This window comes from Chlorocebus sabaeus, chromosome 21, assembly GCF_047675955.1.
Source record: "Chlorocebus sabaeus isolate Y175 chromosome 21, mChlSab1.0.hap1, whole genome shotgun sequence".
Taxonomy (NCBI): Eukaryota; Metazoa; Chordata; class Mammalia; order Primates; family Cercopithecidae; genus Chlorocebus; species Chlorocebus sabaeus.
In genome coordinates this window covers 97,779,389-97,804,118 of record NC_132924.1, presented here as the reverse complement: position 1 = coordinate 97,804,118, position 24,730 = coordinate 97,779,389, and the positions used below count along the sequence as shown (strand labels likewise).

At 38.7% G+C, this 24,730-nt stretch overlaps 1 protein-coding gene across 1 annotated transcript; it reads left to right on the top strand.

The window, feature by feature from the left end:
- Positions 1 to 901: 901 nt before the first annotated feature.
- Positions 902 to 21,037, top strand: GPR37 (G protein-coupled receptor 37). Its single transcript, XM_007982793.3, has 2 exons — positions 902 to 2,980; positions 19,693 to 21,037. The coding sequence occupies exons 1-2, from the start codon at positions 1,958 to 1,960 to the stop codon at positions 20,509 to 20,511; spliced, it is 1,842 nt and encodes a 613-aa protein (XP_007980984.1). The 5' UTR covers positions 902 to 1,957; the 3' UTR covers positions 20,512 to 21,037.
- The last annotated feature ends 3,693 nt before the right edge of the window (positions 21,038 to 24,730 follow it).

The following is a 24,730-nucleotide window of genomic DNA, read 5'->3' as shown; positions in this document are numbered from 1 at the left end:
ACCTGTAGTCCCAGCTATTTGGGAGGCTGAGGCAGGAGAATCTCTTGAACCCGGGGAGGCGGAGGTTGCAGTGAGCCGAGATCGCACCACTGCACTCCAGCCTGGGCGACACAACGAGACTGTTAAAAAAAACAAACTCAGAATGTGTTTGTTTCTTCCTCTATCATTTTCTCTTCATTAATTTGTCTATTTTATTAGCTATGCCCTGACAATTTTGACAGGGTTGTGGGGTGGGTAGAGTAGAAAGGTTGGAAAGGCATGGACAGCCGTGCTGGGAGTTCTGTTCAAGTAATTTTCTGCCTCCAGTCCTTTTCCACTACTTCATCAAATACAACTACCTCACTATGCTCTGGGTGGTACGAAGTAACCCATGGTAGGATGCTTCCTAACTCAGTGTTAAAGGTAATGGTGCATCCTGATCATTCTCCCTCTGCATCCCAATCCTGGAACTGGTAATTCCCTATGACTGACACCTCTGAGCTCCCATTCTCTCATATCTCACTCTAGGGAATACCTGAGGAGGTGAGGTTTCACCTTCATACTCCCCGCGGACCACCCTCCCCCGGCCACCCCTCCCCCGCCCCTCCACCCCCCAGAGCTGAGACCTGGGCATGCGCATCAGCCGCGACAGTTGGAGGGGACCCTGCTGCGCTCTCCCCTGCTACCCTCTTCCCTTCCCTCCTCCGACCCCTCTCATATTCCCGTTCCCACCCCCACCCTCCACTCCCGCCCCGCACCCGCCCCCAGCCCGGGCTCGGGGACCTGTCAGGCTGGTTTCGACATCTGGGGAATTAACCTGTCCCGCCCATCCCTAGCCTCGAGCCGCGCAGGCTCCGCGCCTCCGCCCTTGTTCCCTCCCAGCTCCTCCGAGTGCAAGCCGCTACAAATGGCTTGAATGAAACGTGTGTGGGTTTAGTGAGTGGTGAACCACCAGGGGATCCCGTCTCCCCACAAACCAGTATCTCTCCGAGAAGGAGGCGAAGGAGTGGGAGGAGGCAACAAGCGAAGAGTCGAGCTTCGCGGGTGCGCGCAGCGACTGGAGCGCGAGGGCGAAGCCGGGCCACCTCCCCTTCCCGGCCGGGCACTGCCTGGCCAGCGGCGGTTCCAGGCACCACCCTCCCCGCCCCGGCTGCGCCCGCTGTGGCAGTGACTAGCTCCCGCGGCCAGCGGCACTGTCCACCGACAGCCAGGGGCCCTCTTCTCCCCCTTCTCCCCACGATTTCCTTCTCTGCGGCGCCACGCCGTCCAGCAGCCCGCTTCGCCCCATCTTCAACTTTGAGCTGGAGGAGAAGCAACTTTGGCAGTGGCCGCGGGGTTGGAATCCCGCTTCTTCTCGGCAGCAGTAGACTCTCAAGTCGCTGGGGTTCAGTGGGGCAAGAGTTTCGCCGGCGCATCAGCTCTGCTTCCGACTGTTTGCAACCTGTTTCCAGCGAGCTGGGAGCAGGGTTGTGACTGCTAGTCGTCTGGGGGAGGGGGGACTTGTTTTTCTTTTCCTCTAGAGACCTCTGCTTGCAACTGGATAAAACACTGTCGAAAGGATGTAAATAGGCAGAACAACTGTTACCAAGAAGGCCACCACCCCCACCCAAAGGCAGTGAGGAGTGTGGGGCTTCGTCCGGGCTCCCCCGAGTCTCAATCAACAGTCAGGTGTTGATTGCAACTTTTCAAGGTCAGTCACCGGGAGTAGCCTATTCCCTTTACGAACCTTGGAGGGCACACCTCGCTGGGACTGAATTTGGCTGAGAAATGCACAAGATGCCAAACGAGGAAGGATTGTATTGGGCGTGTGTGTGACCCCCAAGACCCTTCTTCCTCTATCCCCGTAATCTCCGGTTCCCCGCTACCCGGGCGGAGGTGAGTATGTGACATGTGCCTAACTCTCAGCAGCAACTTCGGCAGCAGGTGTCGATCCTAACTAAGCAGGAGCTGCGGCTGCCGGGTGTGCCTTCACCAAGCCATGCGAGCCCCGGGCGCGCTTCTCGCCCGCATGTCGCGGCTACTGCTTCTGTTACTGCTCAAGGTGTCTGCTTCTTCTGCCCTCGGGTTCGCCCCTGCGTCCAAGAACGAAACTTGTCTGGGGGAGAACTGTTCACCTACAGTGATCCAGCGCCGCGGCAGGGACGTCTGGGGACCAGGAAATTCTGCAAGAGACGTTCTGCGAGCCCGAGCACCCAGGGAGGAGCAGGGGGCAGCGGTGCTTGCGGCGCCCTCCTGGGACCTGCCAGCTGCCCCGGGCCGTGACCCGGCTGCAGGCAGAAGGGCGGAGGCGTCGGCAGCTGGACCCCCGGGACCTCCAACCAGGCCACCTGGCCCCTGGAGGTGGAAAGGTGCTCGGGGTCAGGAGCCTCCTGAAAGTTTGGGGAGAGGGAGCCCCACGGCCCTCCAGCTCTTCCTTCAGATCTCAGAGGAGGAAGAGAAGGGTCCTAGAGGCGCTGGCATTTCCGGGCGCAGCCAGGAGCAGAGTGTGAAGACAGGGCCCGGAGCTAACGATCTTTTTTACTGGCCAAGGAGAGCCGGAAAACTCCAAGGTTCCCACCACAAGCCCCCACCCAAGACGGCCAATGGACCGGCGGGGCACGAAGGGCGGACAATTGCACTCCCGGGCCGGGCGCTGGCCCAGAATGGGTCCTTGGGTGAAGGAATCCATGAGCCTGGGGGTCCCCGCCGGGGAAACAGCACGAACCGGCGCGTGAGACTGAAGAACCCCTTCTACCCGCTGACCCAGGAGTCCTATGGAGCCTACGCGGTCATGTGTCTGTCCGTGGTGATCTTCGGAACCGGCATCATTGGCAACCTGGCGGTGATGTGCATCGTGTGTCACAACTACTACATGCGGAGCATCTCCAACTCCCTCTTGGCCAACCTGGCCTTCTGGGACTTTCTCATTATCTTCTTCTGCCTTCCACTGGTCATCTTCCACGAGCTGACCAAGAAGTGGCTGCTGGAGGACTTCTCCTGCAAGATCGTGCCCTATATAGAGGTAATGCCTTCCAGGGGGCTCTCAAGCTATTGGCTTTATCTGTTTTCGGAATTATGGCATCAGAAACTGCTGCTGGATGCAACTACCTAGCTGAACGCCTTTCCTTTTTATCGGGGGCCCTCTTTCTTTTCTCTTTTCAATCATTTATGCATGTATATATGTACAAAAAGAGGCAGTTTCGCGAAATCAAATTCATCTGCTCCTGTGCTGTAAAAAAAAATGATGATCTCACAATATACAGAATTGTTTTGTGTATAAATCTATCTCCCTGAATGTGGTGTTATGCATATTTCTGATTTGGCTCTTGTCAGAGATTTTAGGGTTAAATGAGTGGCCAGCCTATGGTTGTCATCATCACAGCCTACAAGAAAAAAAAAATCATTAGCATTTATTTACTAGTTATCTAGTGCTTCAATGTGACTTTTCCCCCAAGAAGATTATGGCATTTTTTTCTTAAACACCAAAGTTGGAGTAATATTTTATTGAAAGAAAGAAAGAAAGAAAGAAAATTATGTTTCTTTGTGAGTTGGCCTAATTATATATTAATAACCTTTCAAATTAGTTTAAGTGTCTGGCTGTCTTCCATGCTATCCCATCTAAATTCCTAAAGTCATTTCTTGTTTCTCTCTTTTCCCATCTTGGTTTCTTAATTTTATTTTTGTGTGTTTGCGTGAACTTAAGCGAAAATAAGACTTTGGCCACAATTTGTTTAACGTTCTCAAAGTTATACATTTGTCATTTGTTATAGGTGGAAAGATTGGCTATTTTAAGGGATTGACCCTAAGACTAGAAAATTTCTTGAGAAGAAGAGGGCACATCTAGTTTCCAAACTTTGGAAACAAAAATCATTTTGAGTGAAATTGAGTGTTTCATCCTACAGCTAGTGTCCTGGCCCACTATTGTGGTAGGTGGAATTTGCTCTTTATATGGCCTCTCTTTAAACACCAGCTATTGGAAGGGGCCCAACTGTTTTGCTGCCAGTTGTGTTTTTAGCCAGCTGGCCCTTGATTTTCTCCATTCAGACTGTCCATTTCATTTATGGAAGCAGAAGAAGGGAAACTGTAAATATTCCACAGCCCCTGATCCTGTCTGGCACCAGGGCCTGTGACACTATGTTCAACATTGTTCCAGGCCTAAAGCTGGGGGATAAGTAAACAGAAAACAGTACCTACTTAGACGGACCAAAGCTGGAGACAGTAAATAAGACCCTCTGTTATCCTGACAGGGATCAGGTGCAGGATCATTCCATGACTATGAAATCAGCTGTTGCTACTTTAGTGGCATCCATGAGTTCTGTTGCCAAGCTTGGCGTATCTCTGAAACATCTACTTTGTTTGGTAGACAGTTCATTTTTGAATTGTGAAGGAGGCAGTTGAACTCATGTTAGAGAATACGTGTCTATTTAACAAACTGCCTCTTCAAGGTCAGTTTCAAATTTCCTTTTTTTTTTTTTATCAGAAGAAATCGACTTATGCAAAAAAGAGACAAAAGTATAAAGCGGACAAGAGAGGTACCTCAATGACAGAGAAGTGTATTGGTTTATCTCACTGGAAATGTACTGGACATGTAGAAATCTGTATACATTAGAGGAAAAACAGTAGGACAGAAAAAAGAAATTAGGGAAAGAAAAAAAAACATCAAAGTTCTTGAAGGAACACCTTAAAAGAATATCAAATTCAGGAAAGAATATAAAGACTTTGGTTAATTTAATGAGATATAAGCATTTTGAGCAATGGCATTTATTATGTATGTATTTTAATTTTCTTTTTCCATAATTCTGATTTTTTATGAATATAATACTTTCATTTGTATTTCACTTTTTAATTTAATTAGTTCCTCAAGAGTGCTTTGTTTTTTACCTCTTATTAGTAGTAAAATCTTCTACTTTCTGTATTTTTGCTTAATTTTTCCCCATCCTAATAGCTTTCTCTATTTTTCAGTTGTTAGTGCTAGCGTTTATTTTTCTTAGAGAATCAAAGGCTTAAAAAATTCACTCATTTGTTTATATTTTTTAAATTAGAGTATAATATACATTTTTACTGTTAAAATAGTGAGTGAAAATTTTAATATATAGCGTTTCTATATTTCTACCTAATCCTTATTACTCTGAAATAATTTTATAATGTTTTATACAAATAATTATTGGACAATATTGCTGGCTTCATAATTCCTGATTACTGAGAGCAAGAACTACAGCCCAAATGTCAAAATAAAAGTGTGTCTCCAGGAGGCACTGATGTTTTCACAAAAGTAAGAGGTATTTAGGGTCTCTCGTATGTTGGGTTCCTGCAAAAACAGGCCCTGAGATGTAGATTTATTGGGGCATCAAGTTTATTGGATTGTGCTCTCAGGTTCAACACCTATTAGGGAAGGAAGAAAGCAGGATTGGGCAAAGGGAGAAGTCGAACTGTGATGCAGTTGCCACAAAGACCTCAGCTGACACCATTAGGAGCTTTAGGGCTGGGATGGCCATGCAGCCATATCCTAAATCGGGGCTAGAGGGCTCAGCCTTTACATCTCTTTATGGACCAGTCATTAGATGTAAGGCATTGGATGCAAGGCTGCTCCCAGGTTGGGGTATAACCTTGAGTTGGGTGGATCTCTTTGGTCAAGGGCAATTCCTAGAGAGGGATGCAGCTAAGCACTGTCAACCAATAGCCCCAACAGCTGGAGGAATCAGTGCTTCAATTCTTGAAGGACTTTGGAGGGAGCTATCTGGGTGGAAAACCACAGCATCCACTACAGTGGCCTTTTTTTTTTTTTTTTTTTTTTTTTTTTTTTTTTTTTTTTGAGACAGAGTCTTCCTCTGTCTCCAGCCTGGAGTGCAGTGGCATGATCTCAGCTAACTGCAGCCTCTGCCTCCCCAGTTTAAGCTATTCTCCTGCCTAAGCCTCCCTAGTAACTAGGACTACAGGTGTGTGTCACCACGCCTGGCTAATTTTTTTTTTGTATTTTTAGTAGAGACGGGGTTTCACCATGTTGGCCAGGATGGTCTTGATCTCTCGACCTTGTGATCTGCCCACCTCTGCCTCCCAAAGTTCTGGGATTACAGGCGTGAGCCATGGTGCGCGGCCTACAGTAGCTTTTGAACAATCATGTTAAATCAGACATAGATAATGTTCTAATCCAACTCCCTCATTTTAAAGATGAAATTTGAAGCTCCGAGACTATCCTAAACATATATACCTAGTCAGTAGCCACCAGACCCTTGGTCTCAATGCTTCATGTTTATATTTGCTGATTAGACAAACATGTATGAAACACAAGCTTTATCCAGTGAGTGTTTTCCTTTCTGCTCTTTGGCATCTGAAACATTTTTTCTTTTTTTTTTCCACGACACAGGAAAAAATAAAAACCTGTAAACATCATTTATTATATAATGAAATGTATAGATTCTTTTGTTCTTAGGTTTCATCTTGTTTCTCAGTAATTTCTGCAGTAAGTTCTGCAGTTGATAGTTAATTAAAATTTTTAAAATTGCAATAATCTGAGACAACTATGCTTTTTAATGAGCCTAGCAAGATTACTTTAATGACCAAAAAGTTATATAGGTTACATTTTATGTTCTTAAAATCATGAAGTATGTTAGATTGGTGAAGTACATTACAAATATATTACATTTGTTCAAACTTTCTCCAAATCCCCTTCCAAAATTTTGCCTCTGACCTCAAGATTTTTAAAAATTGTTTGACATCTTGTCTCCTTTCATATATCTAAATTTTGCCTTTCCTTCACTTGTTACTTTCTTATACTAATTTATTTCTTGGCTATTTTTCCTTTTTTAAAAAACTATGTATAATACCTTCTTATTGATTTATGATGTAACATTTACCATTTTCCAGTAATATGTGTAACCTTTTCCAGTGTTTTTATTTTAAAATTTTTCATAGTTAATTTTAAATTGTATTCTCAATTGATTATGATTGATTTTTACAATTTTTCTCTCCTAGCTTCTCTTTTGCTTTATTTTTCTTTTCTACCACAGTTCTTTCTCCTCTACAGCTTGAGTATTAGCATAATCTGAAGGGAATCATGGAATTTTGGGGGAGATTTGGGTTTGTGTAGAAAAATAGGAGATATTTCTTAAGTAAAAACAATACTCTTTGTAATTTGCATTCAACTCCTCTTTCTATTTTAATTTGTTGGCCTAAAGCTTGAGGATAGCACCCAGCTTCCAAGGTCTATTGTGAGAAAGGAAGTTTTATGATGTTTAATATCGCTGTGAGTGAGAATGTTCTGGGAACTGTTGTAGTTGATGACTTTTCCTTTTCTATTCCAGGATTATGACATCTTTATGGCCTAGTAATAAATCTCATATAAAGACCAAGGACAAATGAAATGGTAGGAGAAGCTGGATAGGAGAGAAGAAAATTTGGATAGATGATGGCCATCCTCCTAGACACATCATTTTAAAGTGGTTTATTACATAGTCACAAGAAAAAAACTATACTCAAAACAAAAGTTGTATATGTAGTATGCTTTTATGTGTATTTGGGGAGGTGGAGATATGTGTGAGTGTGGATTGCAATAGGAGAATGGCAGAGGAGTTCCCTACCATACCTTCCATTCACTTAGGAATCTGACAAGTGTTTAACACAAAATAATTTGGGCCAGGTGTGGTGGCACACCCCTGTAATCCCAGCACTTTGGGAGGCCTATGCAGGGAGATTGCTTAAGCCCAGAAGTTAAGATAAGCCTGGCCAACATGGCAAAACCCCATCTTTACAAAAAATACAAAAATGAGTGGAATGTGGTGGTGCATGCCTGTAGTCCCAACCATTCAGGAGGCTGGGGTGGGAGGATTGCTGGAACCCTGGAGGTTGAAGCTGCAGTGATCCGTGATCGTGCCACTGCATTCCAGCTTAGTTGACCGAGTGGGACCCTGTCTCAAAAAAAAAAAAAAAAAAAAAATTCAAATAATTCAGACATCAAATATGGCAACTGGAATGAATCTTTGCTCATTATTTAATGGAAGTCAGAATCAAGGTATCATCTGACCCAGATCCCAGATAACAGATTAAGGTCTGTATGTACATTAATTGGAGGTTTTGAATGATTTTCTCTTTAGTTTAAAGAACTCACACCTCCATGGTGTGTTGTAGAGCAGAAGGCTTCAAATAATTATAATGAGATAACCCCAGATCTAACTGTATTTTTATTTTACTGGGATACAAAATTCCTGCACGGTGGAGGGAGAATAAAGGGAACATGTCTTACCATGGCCTCTTGTCTGGGGATAATTTGTGACAAGTCTAGAATCTTTTCTAATGAGAGGAACCAGCTTCTCCAATGACTTTAGAAATACTGGCTTTAAATTGAGTGGAACAAATGGCTCTTTCATTGTCTTAGGTTGTAGCTAGCACTGACAAGTAAGAAAGGAAGGGTGTCTGGAGGTTGAAGATGATAGCGCCATACACCTATCCAATTCTACACAGATTTCCCTAGAACGCCTGCATTCAAGTAATAGAACATTTATCATGGCATATGGTAAATTTTCTCTGAGAGGTGGATTAGCCATTAGGTATTCTGCTGGACTTTTAAGTGGAAACATACTGTTTTATGAGCAATTTTAAAGTTACTAATAGTATTCTTAGGGAAAATGTACTCAATATATGAGAATGGTGCTGAACAAATATTTTATGATTTCCCATTAATCTTTTAGTAATCATTTTGTATATTCTCATGCAAATGAAAATATTTAGCTGATGACTCTAACAGGAAGAAAAGTGTTTCTTAGAGTGTGTTTTTATTTATAACTTCATTTCTGAATGGTGTATGGTGAAGTTAACTGAATTTGGATCTTTTTCTTTTTTTTTTTTTTTTTTTGAGATGGAGTCTGGCTCTGTCGCCCAGGCTGGAGTGCAGTGGCCGGATGAATTTGGATCTTACACAAGAAAGGAAAGCTTTATAATATTCAAATAAGAAATCCAAATAGTTTCCTTAGCCATTGATTGTAATGAGTGTGTGTCCTTTTCTAAAGCTTGTCAATGAAGTATAAATAGGAAAATTGATTTTTTTTACTTCCCTTCTATAGATACTGTCTGACATTCAGCTTTTTAAGGATTATATGTAAAACAGCAGCACCCAATAACTGATTAGAGAACAATTTGAATACTTTATTATTTTCTGTAATCCTTTTACATAGATGTCATCATTCATTCATTTGTTCGCCATTCATTAATTTATCAAATGTTTACCTGGTTTTTCTTGTATGCGAGGTACTATGTTAGGAGTAGGAAGGAGAAGGCAGTAGGGGAAGAGGGAGAAAAGTTTGCAAAGATGAATATCATAGATGAACCACTGCCATTAAAATTACAGAAAAGTAAAGTAATGTTCTACACCATGATGAATATTATAGTAGAGGTTTGAACAAAGCATCGTGGAAGCTCAGAAATGGCACTGAATTGGGTCAGGTCACAGTTGTACTTGTTATGACCGGAGATGGAGAAGTTAAAGGGAAAACTGTGCTCCCTCTAATTCTTTTCAATTGTATTCTTACTATTAATCTTCGTAAATGCCCATACAACCTAGATCCATGATGAAAAGTTACAAATATGAAAATGTTTTAATTCTTGCTTTTTTGTTTTCTTTAGCTTTTCCAGGATAGAAAGCCCATAATAATAATTGGCAAAATAATTCAGCAGATAGTTCAGTACTAGAAATTTCTTTTAAAATAGGAATTTGTGCCAGTGCCTAGAATAACTATCTCTGCATTATAGTTAGTCCTTATTATCTATAAGGACACTAAATAAGTCAAAATTAAACATTTTACTTCAATGCATGGCTTATTTGGCAATGTAATAACAGTATATTAAATTTAGTTATTTTCTTCTGAAAATATCGAAACATATACAAATTGTTTAATTTGACCTTAGAGAACCTAAGAAAGAAGATGGACAAGGGGGATACTTTAGACTCCATTGTGGAGTTGAGGAAAGGGGAGCATGATGAATGGATTTCCTCAAAATTAGATTCATCTCTCAAGCACATAATCAGAGTGAAGATTTATTGTGAGCTCCTGAGGGCTTCCAAGGTATCCTGTTATGTCAGCAAAGTATCCTTCCACAGAGACAAGGAAGCAAATAGGTCTGCAGAAGTAAAACAGATATAAGCTTTTGAGTTTACGGAAGGCTGAGTGGGTGAGGGTCTACCTTTGCTTTCATACTTAGGCTGCGTGGACCTTGATACAGTTTTTACACCTTTAATGGCATTCATCTTATGTGCTGCAACCTGAGTTAATGGTATCCCAGTGGAAGCACATGGACCTGTGTCTGGGATGTAGATTGTGGGAGAGGTACGGGAAGGCAGCTATGCAGTGCAGTTTGTCTCTGCCTTTACACTTCTGCTTCATCCTCCAGGGATGCGCCTGCCATTTCACTTCCCAAGAATTGACATGCCAAGGTCCAATAATGAACTCAACCTTGTTGCCAAGACTAACTCTTAAATATCCTAATTGGAATAATATTCTTTGTGCCAGAAGAGATGATCTCATCCAAAATTTCAGAGTGTAGTTGAGAATGGGATTGCTGCAACCTCAAATATGGAGGGCCTTTTTTAAATTTGCAAAGTAAGTGTAGATACTTTTCATAAAACTTCCATAAAACGCAGGATATGATCACTGTGCCAGTCTTGTTCTTGAGACAGAATACTTTCCATTTGTAAATTTGTGATAGTTTTCAGTGTTATCTGTACACTTGGATGGTTCATAACATTCATTAATGAGGCCAGGGCCATTGATTTGATCCCTGCCTAGAATGAGACATTCTCATTAGGTCTGTGACTCTACTGAGGGATGTTACTTTTTTAGTTTTTTTTTTCAAAATAGCCCCTTCCTCGTCAATTCCCATCTTCAGGGCCTATCTTTACTGTAGTCTCCCTAGTTCAAATCCTTTTTATATAGGAAAAGCATCTGATAAGCCAATTCGCATCAGGATATGTGAGTTAGAAATAATTGCCTTTTATAAGAAGATTGCATCAAGAAAGAAACTTCCTTAACAGACTACCAATGGTGAAATTTTGGTTAAAAGCAGATATATTTTGTCCTAAAATATGATTGATTTTTCAATGTTATAAAAATCTTGATGAACTGAATACAAATAATTTTGTTTTTAATTTGAATTCACAATCATGCAAATCAATGTCATTAGCCAGAAAGGGAAATATGTAAAAATGTGTTACTACTTTTTGGAAAATTGTCAGAACCTCAAGGTAAACAACTGAAATTCCAAGTCACTTTAAGATTGATTAGGAACATCATAATAATACCAAAGATTGAAAACTGGACTGTGGGCTTGGGGAAAATATTACATTTTGAAATGATTTTGTAATTACTGAGAATAAACATGAAATCTTTAGAATCTAATATAGATGGTTTATATCTTAAGACAAAATGATGCTAATCTTGCTTCATTTACATTTTTATTTTAATAAACACCTGACAGATTGATAGGAATTATAACATGTTAGACAGGTTGTAGTTAAATGAATTTTTTTAACCATATAAAGAATGTACTGTGCTATAGATGTCATAATTGGTAAGAAACCTTAATTCAAGATAAGACTATAAAGGGAAAGAGGTTTATGGAATCAAGACAAGTTTTGGGAGAATATGTTGATTTTTAAATAGTCTTAAATGGTTTTTAAAATAAGTAAAGCATGGTTTCAAGCTTAGACAAAAGAAAAGAAGGTAGAGAATGAGGCAGTAATGACAGTGGATAGTTGATGCTTTCAAAATATTTTTCCCCCACAGCATTGGGAATCACATACAAATGGAATAGTCTGAGTATATTAGAAATAAATGGTTATTTATTATATGTGGGCACATCAGACTAAATATCAGTTTATAGGGATAAGAAGCCTTCCCTTTGACTGTGGAAGAGTGGCTGCCAGAGTTCTGTTTCATTCCAGAGAGTGCACAAGCAGTGTGTGCACGGATGTGAGGGGTGGGGAAAGTCTCTCCTCCTCTGTTTTTGGTTTAGAAATACTAATCTAAGTGTGTCACTGCCACAGTATCATGATCTGCATACCCTCCAAAATGAAGACCTTTTGGAAAAGGTCATCTTATTCAGAGCAGTCTGATAAACAGTGGCTCTGATAAACATGCTCCCCAACTCGTGCTCACAAAAGTATCTCCCATGGGAAGCTGCCCTGAAATGCTGCAAGGACAAGGATAATGGAAAAATGCAAGAAGAAGCCAAAGACATACAAGCTCCAGCCATTTAGAGGCTCTACCCTGTGCTCATCCTGCTCTTTTCCTGACTGGTTGTTAGGCCTGTAACCACTGACATAATAGGTTATCATTCACGACCCAAATGAATGGGTTTTCATAACAATAATGCCCTTGTTTTGAGGGTTACTTGTAAACAAAGGACAGCACATAAATAGATATACTTAAATATTTTTTATGTAAAATATAAGCCAGGCTAGAATGCAGTTAACAAGACCTTGGTTAGAAATTTTCCTATTTTATAAAAATCAGTGTATTCTAGTCACTTCACTGTACTTGAGCATGTAGATTCAATTTCATAGGATGGAAATTTTGCTTAGAAGGACACTGTTTTGTTTTTTCTTTCCCCATCAGTGTTATCACTGATTTGAAAACGAGAAAGTTTTGCGAAAGACGCAATTTACTTTATGACTTGTATTTTATGGGCTCTGTGTTGTCTGTTTTACATCTTACTCTCATTTTTAATCTTTTTTTTTTTTTTTTACTTGTCTGCAGTAAGCTTCTGAGAAATGCAGCAATAGCTAAGACAGGATCTCTGTAGATTACTGTTTTTTGTAAAGCATCCATGGGCTCTTTCTTCATATCATTTTGAATGAACAGACATTTAAGCACAAAGTGGCAATGGTAGCCCAGGTTCCTCAGGTCCTGATAGTCGCTTTAAATAAGACTTGAGCAGTGGGACAAATGAAATCTAGTTATATGTTGACTTATAAAGTATGCTTTATACCTTTTATTAAGTATTTTGCCTTATACGTTTCTTTCTGTTTGTATTTTTTTTTTTTTTAACAGAAACCTAGGGAAACATGGGAATTAAAATTACTGGAAAGAGCAATACACTTTTTCTTATTTTATCAAGAGATAGTTTCACTCTGAATCTTTCCCCAAAGTCATTGTTGTCATATAACTTACTGACTGGGTTAATTTCTCATCAGTAGTATAAAGTAGCTGTCTAAAGTTGGACAGCATAGGTACTGAACCAAAATTTGGAACTCATGATCTCATAAATGCAAGTTTAACAGAGAGACAAAATATTTGAAAGCTGAGGTATATTTATGGTTCTCATAACTACCAAGTTGGGTTTCTCTAAATTCAGTCTTGCCAGTGGTGGTAAGGGACTAGATGAGGATCCGTATCATTTCCATGCAGGTGATTGTATTTGTACTCCTTCATTATCCTAACCAAACTACCTGTTTTTTGTTGGTTTCTTTCTGTAACAAAATTTAAAAAGTAACTCAAGAAACCATTCACAAAAACTTCCATTATATTTTCAAAATCCTCTATACTTTATAGGTTTCTTTTTTCACTTTGCAGTAGGCTTTCATAGTGTATCCTATCAGCATCCACAAATAAGGGGAGAAATACATATTACCTTGCTCCTTCTTAAGAAGACTGAGGCAAGGAGAAGATAAGGACTCATCTGTCAGGGTATTGAATGTCGCTTGAATATTGCACATCTGGAATGTCGCTTGAAATATCTGGATCATTAAATTGAGCCAATTGTACCTTGACTGTAATTGGGAATAAGCCTTTTTAGATGACTTCAAACTGGAGTTTTGTTAGAGTTAGAAAAACATTCAAAATATATAATATAATAAAATTATTTTATGAGTGATTTAAGCCCTTAGTATTCATTCTTCAGTATCTTATAAATCTCCAAATGAGCGAATATTGTATTAGCATAAATTTTACCTGTAAAATTATATCATTGTAAGAGAAAATTTATCTATTTGTTATCTCTATATTATCATATAAGAAAAAACTTAAGAAACTCATCCAAACTTTAAATGATTTATTTAATGATTTTCTAAATGACTAAAGTAACATATAAAGCTAATGGCAATCATTCCTGGGCTATTTTTTTTTCCTACACGGGAGCAAACTTTTACAACTTTATAAGAGTTACTGTGTATGTCAAGAGCAACAAAGAGTACATTTAGACATGAATTTCAGGTGGTCTTCAAGTTCTCTTTCCTTTTTGTACCATCCTTGTATTGCACGGATTTAAATAGATACTTCAGTTAAAATACAAATCATTACTGTACTGCGTTGTTAATAAACAGTCAAACTGACAATCCCAAAGTTATCCTAGTCTAATAGACTAAGTAGGACATACATGATATTTGCAAAGATGTAGATCACGTCTCTTGAAATGCAAGTGTTTATCAGGAGGTGTTTTACAATTTGGTCAGCCTATAAAGCTAGTTAGACATCTGTAGCAATTTCCCTAAGAGATATTGTGAAATTATGTTTGTCTTCCAATCTTGTTAAACTAGTGATTCTCAACTGCAGTCTCCAGGCATACATGGGTATGTCCCAGATCAAGGGGAGTCACAGCAAGCATGCCAGAAACTGTTAGTGAATCCTCTCTGCCTAGTAGACTGTAATGAGTCATTCCATATATAAAGCAACTTGCTGCCTGCATGGTAGCAGGTGGGAGATAGTCAAGAAATTCTGTCATGGATTCCAAACCTTTTGAGGACAAAATTCCTGCTTTATTCATCATTATTCCCAGCAGCAGCTACAGTATATTTTGTAGGTGCTCTCTCTTTCTCTCTCAAAGACAAGACACACACATATAGCATTGTGCTAATACAGTGGTCTCTTTGCTAGTAATACAGTGTTTAATAAAGGCATAATGATACTAAAATTGGAACACTTTAGGGGTGGTCAAGAAGAATGACCCTAAACCCCTTACTTTGGCATCCAGAGCCTCACTGCTCCACATGTGGACTGGGTGGGAGCAGAAGGAGCTTTATTGCTGTTACTCTGGGACACAAAGAAGCGCAGAACATTGTTGTTTGAAGGATCTTAAAGTTGTTTATTTTGATTCCTTTGTTATCTCTGTATTCTAATGCCAGTCCTCTCAAAATGCTCAATATCGTATTTTCACCAATAGTTAAAATTGTGTTTCTAATTTTCCTCTGATCTTGAAATTCTCAAAGTTAGTAGTCTTGTCTGTGAAAAGTGTTTACAGTTCTGCTTTTGTTGCTGTTCATTATTCCTCCCATTGCAGTTTAATTAATAAGAGATTGCATCTTACTCATTCAGTCTCTCAGGATGTTGCTTCAAAGAACTACCCATCTAAGCCAATGCTTAACAGCTTTACTCCCAAGAGCATATTTCATGGTGATATTGAATTTTAGCAATCAGATATGGGCATTAAATGCAGAAGATCTGGCATTCATGATGCAGTTTTATAATTGCACATAATTGCACTATTCATCTTGGTAGAATTTTTAATAAGCTGTATGTAAACAAGTATATTTCAAAATTGTGATAGAAATCTTTTCATGTTGCTCCAACATCTAGGAATTTTAATTACATTGATAGATTTCATGTTTGGGTAAGCAGAAATTAGAACGCCACTCATTATTCGTATGATTTTTATCAATTAATTTCTGAGATGTGCAGTTAATTCTTTACACATGTTTAAAGCCTCCTATAAATAATTCGGAAAAGTACAGACAGGGCCTTTGTACATTTCTTGCTCTTTCACACCCTAAAATATAGTACATAAGTGAATTTACAGAAAAAAGATCTGAAATGATATCACTGCAGGAAGTGGCAGCAGGAGAGAGTAGATGTCTAGGACTGGCATTTGGGCTGCAGTTGCTCTTGGCAACTGCGTCCCAAGTGCTGGCTGCATTTGGAGCAGGGCTACTTTCTTCATTGGCACCTTCAACAACTTTCACTGTTGCTCTTGTGACCTTTCTGGACTGTTTACCCTGTTGCAGCTGGATCCTAACTGCAGAGAGTACCATCAGAGAAAAGTTCAATTTGAAAACAGGAGCCTGGATATAGGAGCTTTTTGAAATTTGTATATGAAATCTGGGGATGATTCCTTAATTCATGATTTCTCAAAAAGACTACAGATCATATATGTTTGAGGACTTGGTACTAAAGCTTTTGGGAATATGAAGAATTGAGCATCCTCAGATAAAACAAGTGTAGAATTCCTGACGATAAGTTGGAACACATGTAAATCTTGCTTAACATTTGTCCTGGCTTTTGTTATCTTATGAGATTGAAGGTAAAGGACCTGGAAAAACATTGTTTTGCTTTCTTAGGTAGTTAACGTCTTCTAATTAAGAGCGGATGGGCAGCACAGCTTCTGATATCTAAGGAGTTGGTAATCTAACACACCCATCTTAATACCTGTCCACCCACACGCATTTGCCATTACCTTTCATTAAAGACTGTAACTTCCTGGAGTTAGGTATGCAGTTACTAGCATTTGTGATAATTGATCCATATTTTTTCAATCTGTAGATTTAAAACTAGGGAGATTAATAGAGAAGATGCTATCTTTTGTGCATTGTGTGTTCTTAGCAAGTAATGATAGAAAACCACCAAGCAAACAGATGTTCTGAGCCCCTAACAGATTGCCTCTCCTCAGAGTCTCCAGTATTTTTATGTTACTGAGCTTTCCTTTTAATAGAAATCCTATTCATGATTTCAAAAGGATGCATAGCATAAACTTTGGTAGCTTTGTTTATGTGGACTCACTTGGGCTGTAAAGTGACGGGGAAGCACGCACACAGATTTGCCTTAGTGAAGATGGCATGAAAGACTTGACGAGGTTTTCTGATAGTTGAAGAAGTTTTGTTTGTTTTGTTTTTAACAGACTTAAGAGAAATGAATCAAAACATTTGAAAAACTGGTATACGAATATCATTTCAAAAATCTATACATTAATGTACTGTAATTTCTATGTGATACTGTTTGATACAGAATTTTAGAAAGTGGCCAGCCATTCTTAGATGTCTTCAAGTGTGGCAATTGCTGACCTTTTAAAACATAGTCATAAGACAGTTGTACAACGTGGACCTCAATTTTAGAATTATTTTGTGCCTCCAGCATAGATGCAAAACAAATTTTCATCAATGTGAACAATTTTTAGTTTGAAAGTTAATTATTAAAAGGTGAAAGTGGAGATTTTTTTTTTTGTCATTTGAAGTCATATTAGGTTGATGTTTCTTAAAAGTTTGGAGAATAAGAATTGTGGTGATAAGTCCAGTCATGCCTCTTTATCTGCACTGATCTAGAGCTTTGCTAGCCATATTTTTTTCATTTTTGCTTTTAATATAGTTAACATCTCATTATACCTCATTTTCAGACTGTCTCCACTAATAGTTATGAGAGTAGTCAGGGCGTACATACAATGTCCTTATTTTCCGTATTAGAACTAGTAGACACCGTCTGATATGTAGCGTACAAGGAGAAAATATTTGACATTGGAACTGTCGAAATCCACAAGGCAACTTGCCATAGCTCTGGGGAGAGTGACAGCTTGAATGTAGTAGATAAACAACTAATGTTTTGAGTACTAAAACTGTATGACAAATGGTTTCCCTTTTGTCAACATCATCCCTTTGACTTTTAAAAAATTAGATGTTAACATTATACTTACATTTCCCCTGCCCCTTTGCCAGGGAATGGCCTATACCATGCTTCTTAAACCTTCCTACCAGCAGGCAGGGGAGAGCAAATGCATATATTCGAGTTGTCTGGGGTGTAGACCAAAGCATTCCATTCACCCAGGGAGTTTTCTTTTAGTCTCATATTTTATCTGAAACCTTATTGACATTTTACCTTTTACTCATTGTTCTTGTTTAAATACATAATGACTACACTTACTACATATTAAATTACTTAAATTTCCCCCCAAATATTTAAGTAGATTTAATATTGCCAGGTGATTGCTGTGTTCATGTTGTAACTTTGAGAACCATCATCCCCATCTTGGTTGACTATGATGTGCTTGAGGGAAGGGACTGCTTCTTGTAGCTTTCTGTTTTCTCAACACCAAGCATAGTGCTCGGCATAGAGTTGATATCAATAAATGGATGCTTGTGTTGGATATGTATCTGTTTGCCCCATTTGAGTACATGTACAATGCTTAATAAATGTTTTACAAGTAAATGAAATGATAGCATGCTTACATTAAGAACATGTGTTTATATTCCTGGAAAGCCTCCATGTGAAAAAAAAATAGGTACATATTTTTGGTTCTTAACCTTTAAATGTTGACTTTTTTAGATGTCTGGACCATATGCTTACAAGAACAGTGCCTTTTTGAATACAGTTTTTCATGTGGTTATTGTCAAAGAGTTTTCTGCTCCAAAATTTTCCTGTGTTTGAGATATCTAGATATTCTTTTTGGCTACTTTCTGCATATTTTCATGTATTTTTACATGTTCTTTTTTCTTTGATTTTTTAAAGTATCTTCTGTTTCTTTAAATTTTATATACATACCTATTTTATGATAAATATATTTTTTATGTCTGATTCTGTATCTTTGGCATATAAATTCGTAGTGGCTAATTGTCTCTTGCATATTGTGACTTTTGATTTTGTGAACCTGTGTCCCTTGAATTTTAACTATAGGATTTTTTGAGGCCTGGTTTTAAAGTACATTCTTCCAGAGAGGATTTGTTTAATTTTTACCAAGTGCCTGGGATTATTTTAAATTGTATTTGGGTTTTCTGAGCCACATAGATCCTGAAAATTCTGATCCTAACACCATGTAAGTTCAGGCTCCTGGTTAGAATTTGCCATTTTTTGCCTCCTTTCCCCGCAGTTCATCCAGACCCAAATCCTGTCATATAGGCAGATTTCTTCATTATCTCCTTATACCTCTAAAGATGTCAGCATTTGAGGAGTTCCAAATTCATAGGGAGTCTTTGACCCAATCCCCACCCACATTGGCCCCAGCTGTTTCCTGCCCCTGTGTACCTGGGCATCTTGCCCCATTTTTCTAGCTAAAACTGACTTGAAGCCCTCACCAGGACTGGCAGGTGCCCCTAGGTAAACACGCAGCATGAACAGGGAGGAGTCTCTGGCCTGTTTGAAATTTGTTTCCTTTTTGATTTTGGCCTCTGGAGAATTTCCCTTTCTTGTTTTCTGTAAGTGTATGCCTTTGAAAATAATACTGTCATACTTTATTTTGCATTTAGGAAAAATTGGAGGAGCCCTCTCATCATTTAGTCCATTGGAGACAATAAGCTCTTTGGTATTTGCTGTGTGTAAGGCACACTACTGACCCTCACACTGGAAAACATGAGCATCCTGGTCAGCAATGAAAATGGGAATTTCTGCACTACCCTGACTTCTAATCTAGCTCTCCTAGTGGCAGACACTTTCGTGGTGAATAAGATTTTTAATGTATCTGGGTTCTTATCTATAATGAAAAGGGATTGGACTAGCTGATCTTTATGGATCCTTCCAGTCCTAAATGTTCTGCACTCTATGACCCTCAACCCACTACAGTCTGTTTTCTATTTTTATGCTTACAATGATTCAGCTGATGTCCTGAGCCCAGTTACCCATGCCTCATTCTGGAAAACTGTTCTCTCTCTCTTATTTTTATTTACTTATCCCTTTTTTTTTTTTTTTTTTTTAAGGTTTTGCCAATCTGCATTTATTCCCTAGTGCTTTGATCTTTCGGGGGACACTGGGAATAAGTGTCTTCTCTGTTCCCCCACAGGTCGCTTCTCTGGGAGTCACCACCTTCACCTTGTGTGCTCTGTGCATAGACCGTTTCCGTGCTGCCACCAACGTACAGATGTACTATGAAATGATCGAAAACTGTTCCTCAACAACTGCCAAACTGGCTGTTATATGGGTGGGAGCTCTACTGTTAGCACTTCCAGAAGTTGTTCTACGCCAGCTGAGCAAGGAGGATTTGGGGTTTAGTGGCCGAGCTCCGGCAGAAAGGTGCATTATTAAGATCTCTCCTGATTTACCAGACACCATCTATGTTCTAGCCCTCACCTACGACAGTGCGAGACTCTGGTGGTATTTTGGCTGTTACTTTTGTTTGCCCACACTTTTCACCATCACCTGCTCTCTAGTGACTGCGAGGAAAATCCGCAAAGCGGAGAAAGCCTGTACCCGAGGGAATAAGCGGCAGATTCAGCTAGAGAGCCAGATGAACTGTACGGTAGTGGCACTGACCATTTTATATGGATTTTGCATTATTCCTGAAAATATCTGCAACATTGTTACTGCCTACATGGCTACAGGGGTTTCGCAGCAGACAATGGACCTCCTAAATATCATCAGCCAGTTCCTTTTGTTCTTTAAGTCCTGTGTCACCCCAGTCCTCCTTTTCTGTCTCTGCAAACCCTTCAGTCGGGCCTTCATGGAGTGCTGCTGCTGTTGCTGTGAGGAATGCATTCAGAAGTCTTCAACGGTGACCAGTGATGACAATGACAACGAGTACACCACAGAACTCGAACTCTCGCCTTTCAGTACCATACGCCGTGAAATGTCCACTTTTGCTTCTGTCGGAACTCATTGCTGAAGGACAGTACTTGGTTGGGTCAGATTTATTTGTTTGATTTTCATATCCCGTGGAAGTTTTTAATTCATATTTTTCCTTATAGGGAAAAATGCAAAAAAGAAACAATAAAGAAAGAAATATTAACTACTGTAGAACTGATTTTGCAAATTAATATTTGTGCTTTGAAAAAAAGTTTCTATTTAGTTATTTAAGAAGAATGAGAAGGCCAATAGTTTTAGATCATTTTATCTGGTATGGTGCTAATATTTTATTTGAAAAAAGTTACTGCAACTTAACTTAAAATTGCTAACGTTTTTTTCTTCTTTTAAAAATACAATTATTGTATATTGATTATAGCCATGTGATTTTGTAGGTTATTTTATATTTGAGTTGTGATTGAAAGTATGTTGTATATGGTATTGTGAGATGATTTGTACTTGGAAGCATTCACAAAGTCGCACCAAATAAATTACACTTTATTCTTTAATGTCATTGTCAATCTACTTTTAACCAATATTCAATAAATCTTCTAATTGCCTTAAAGATACAATTACTGGTTCTATGCACAATTTAAAACCGGCCTTACTGTTTTATAACCTATTTTCTTTTAAGGCAGGTAATCATTATGTCATAAAGAAGTTTTTCTAATAGCAGTATTTTATATGCATGATTCATAAAACTATGTTGTATGTTAAAACAAAGCTGTATTTTTAATATTCAGGTATAGATGTCAAGTTACTTCTGAATACTTATAAAATATGAATAAATAGCAGAGTAGGAAGAAAGTTTCTTTTTTAAAAAATTCGCCTTTGAACTAGCACATAGAGCTACAGGTTTTCCCTTGAGGAATTCTGGGCAGAATCAAGAATTTTAAAATGCGGTTGTCATCTGATTGCCTCTGAACACTGACCTTTGAAGCTTTGTGAATCCTACGTATAGCACTCTGAGTTCTAATTTTTCTCCTTTTGAAAAATAAACTTGATGAAATCTATACAACTTAATTTCTTTAAGTGCAATGAAAGTATAGGAGTGGAATAATAAAATATATATTTTTATTAGAACATTCAAATACTACCTTTAACTTGATATTTCATAAACTCTGAATAAAAACCTAACCTCTTCCAATGGGACTATTTGAATCCCCTCTTTTGCCTCTTCGGGAGTTTGAAGTGCAGCAATTGTGTAGGATGCTTGCTGTGTGGGAACATGTCTAACTCAGATGGCAGAGGCCATGACCTAGTGACACAGTCATATTTAAAAGCTACCAAAGAAGATGTGTAGTTGAATGCTTTTGTCTTCAGAAAAATCTTGTTATAGGGGAAGCCAGTTTTCTTGCTGGGAAGACGTATTTTCTGCTTGTTGATTTCTGTTCTACTCAGCACAAGTAAGTCAGTATTCCTTTTTCCAAATTATAACATGATGTTATTTAAAAATCATTAAAGAGATTGGTGCAGGTGAAACTCAAGTTAACTAAATGGGAATATTCAGGCTATCTCCTTTTTGCCAGTCCAGTACTTTTCAAAGGGATTTCCCCCTCCATTGTGTGTATCCTGTGGGATCTGCAGGAGAATTAAAACAAGGCACTCTTGTCTTCTTGGACATCCCTGTAATGGGTCTTCGGAAAATTTCTCAAGAGGACACCTGAGTTAGGTTTTGGCTGCTGAGCAGTTCAGCAGTTGTGATTCCATAGTCTCTCTCTTGACAGTCACTTTTATAAATCAAGGAACAATAGAGCATGTCATGTAGAAAAGATTCCATCTTATTACCTGAGTAATGAACGGTAAGTAGGTCACAGCCTCAGACCTTACAAAATCAGGTAGGGATGATATGGATGGGAAGGAATAAAATAAATACATAGACAATTATGATAAAAGCTGGGACTTGTTAGGTGCCTTAGGAATGTGTGAAGTTCTGTGATAGTTCAGAGCAGAGGGAACACTCGTCGGATTAAAAGAGAGCGTGAAAGGCTTTATGAGATAACTGGATGGGTGAGCTTTTAGAAGGAGCTGATTGATGAAAGATTGTGTGAGGAGTGGACACCTCAGGAGGAGAAAGGTAACTTATGAAGGAATAGAGGAAGAAATCACTGGTTGTGACTGAAGAATAAACAGCCCAGTTTGACTTCTGTGCTACGCGTGCATAGAAACCTTGTGGAAAATATTAATGAAAATATGCACCAAGGCCTCTAGTAAAAGGGCCATGTTTTGAAAGATGTTTAGATGTTGGTGCTTCAGGAAATGGGGCTTTGCTTTTAAGGTTTTTGAGTATGGAGAAATAGTATCGCAACTCTGCATAGGAAGATTAACTTGCAAACAGTTTAAATAGGCTGGTAGGGGACAGTCTGAACATGAAAAAGCAACTAGGAAGCTATTATAAGAGATTGAACCACAATGGAGGCAGCGGGAACTTAAATTTCTTTTTCATTACTTTTCAACTTTTTGTAGTTGCAACATGTACTTTCTTACTGAATCCTACCTCTGTCAAAGTGGAAACTTTAATAACTCAAAATAAATTGTCCCAAGTATAAAGTGATTTCAAAGTTTTCTCATAGTCTTGCGTTTTTCACAAAAAACAATTTCTATAACATACTTTAAAAAAATTGTTAATCACTTCTGTTCAACATTTCTCCGGTCTAGATCCTATCCAGTGTCCTCCGCTCCTCATTAAACAACAACAACAACAACAACAACAACAAAAGGCAACTCACATCTAAGATTAAGTTCAGTAAAATTTTGATTAATCAAAAAATGCTAGGAATGGCATTTTGGTTACTTAACAGGAACACTTTTGGGTTTCAGGGTAGTCAATGAAAATATTTTCAAAATATGTGTCTATATCTATAACTGGATATTATAATCAACTCAATTTAACATTTATTTGATTCGCAATTTTGAAGCCTTTGAATGTATGACTTCAAGCAGTAAGAAAGATGGAGTGATGGTGAGAAGATAAAGGTGAAGTGGTGCTCGGAGGGATTAGTGGTTGAGAGGGAAGAAGGTAGGAAGAAGAGCTTCACAGAGGAAAAGGATCAAATCCTTATTGTTCCAGTTTATAGATGTAAGTAATTTACTGAATTCTAAGAACATGCTGATACGTATTTTAAAAACTATATCCCTAATAAGTCTTTTTTTCCTCATCAGTTCCTTATTTCTCATAAAAGTAAAATTAGAATAAAAGATCCATTTCTTCAAGAATTATGGTGAGATAGATTTTAGTGCGTTATATAAAGTAGCAAGTGATACTGAGTGCAGGGCATTTTAAGTAACAGCTCTTTCATTATATCTCAGTTAATTTATTCAACAACTATTGAATGAGCACTATTATATGTTAAGCACTATTGTAGGTGCATGTGATATAGCTGTGAACTAATCATCAAGAAGCTTTGCCCTCTCGTTGAGACAGATAGACACTATAAATAAGGAGAATACATAGTATATAGTTTTTAGAATACATAGTATTTTTGGTAGTGAAAATTACCACAGAGGAAAGGAGTACCAGGGTAAGGCGAGGTTATGAAAAAGACCTTATTGCTAATATGACATTCAATTAAGACTTGAAAAGAGCAATCAAGTCTTGTAGCAACTGGGGGAAAAAGCAGGTTCTGAGGTAGGAATATGTCTGATAGGTTTCAGGAATGTAAAGCAGCTAGTGAAGCTGGGAAACAAGGAAGAGGAAGAGAAGTAGCAGATGAGATCAGAGAGCTAAAGGGAGGCCATATAAACTATTGTAATGACTGCTTTTTATTCTGATAACACACCATTGGAGGATTTTAGATGAAGTGATCTGATTTTTTTCAAACTAACAATTTCATTTATTTTAATATTACCATATGGTTAATACACCATAAATTCACTCCTGTTAGCACACAGTCCTGAGCGTGCATAGTTGTGTAACCACTACAAAGTATAAAACAGTCTCATTATTTCAGAAAATCTTCCCATCCCCCTTTGTAGCCAACTTTATTCCATTTTTTTGATTGTTGCAGAATGTCATATAAATGGAATTGTATCGTACGTAGCATTTCCACCTGGCTTCTTTCAGTAGCAGAGTACATTGGATGTTCATCCATGTTGTGTGTATCAGTAGTTTGTCTCTTTCTATTGCTGAAGAGTATTCCATTGTATGAATGTAGCACTGTGTGTTTATGCACTTCTTTCTCAGTTGAGGGACATTTGCATTGTTTCAAAACTTGGTGATTATTAATAAAGCCACTAGAAATGTCCACATATAGATATTTATG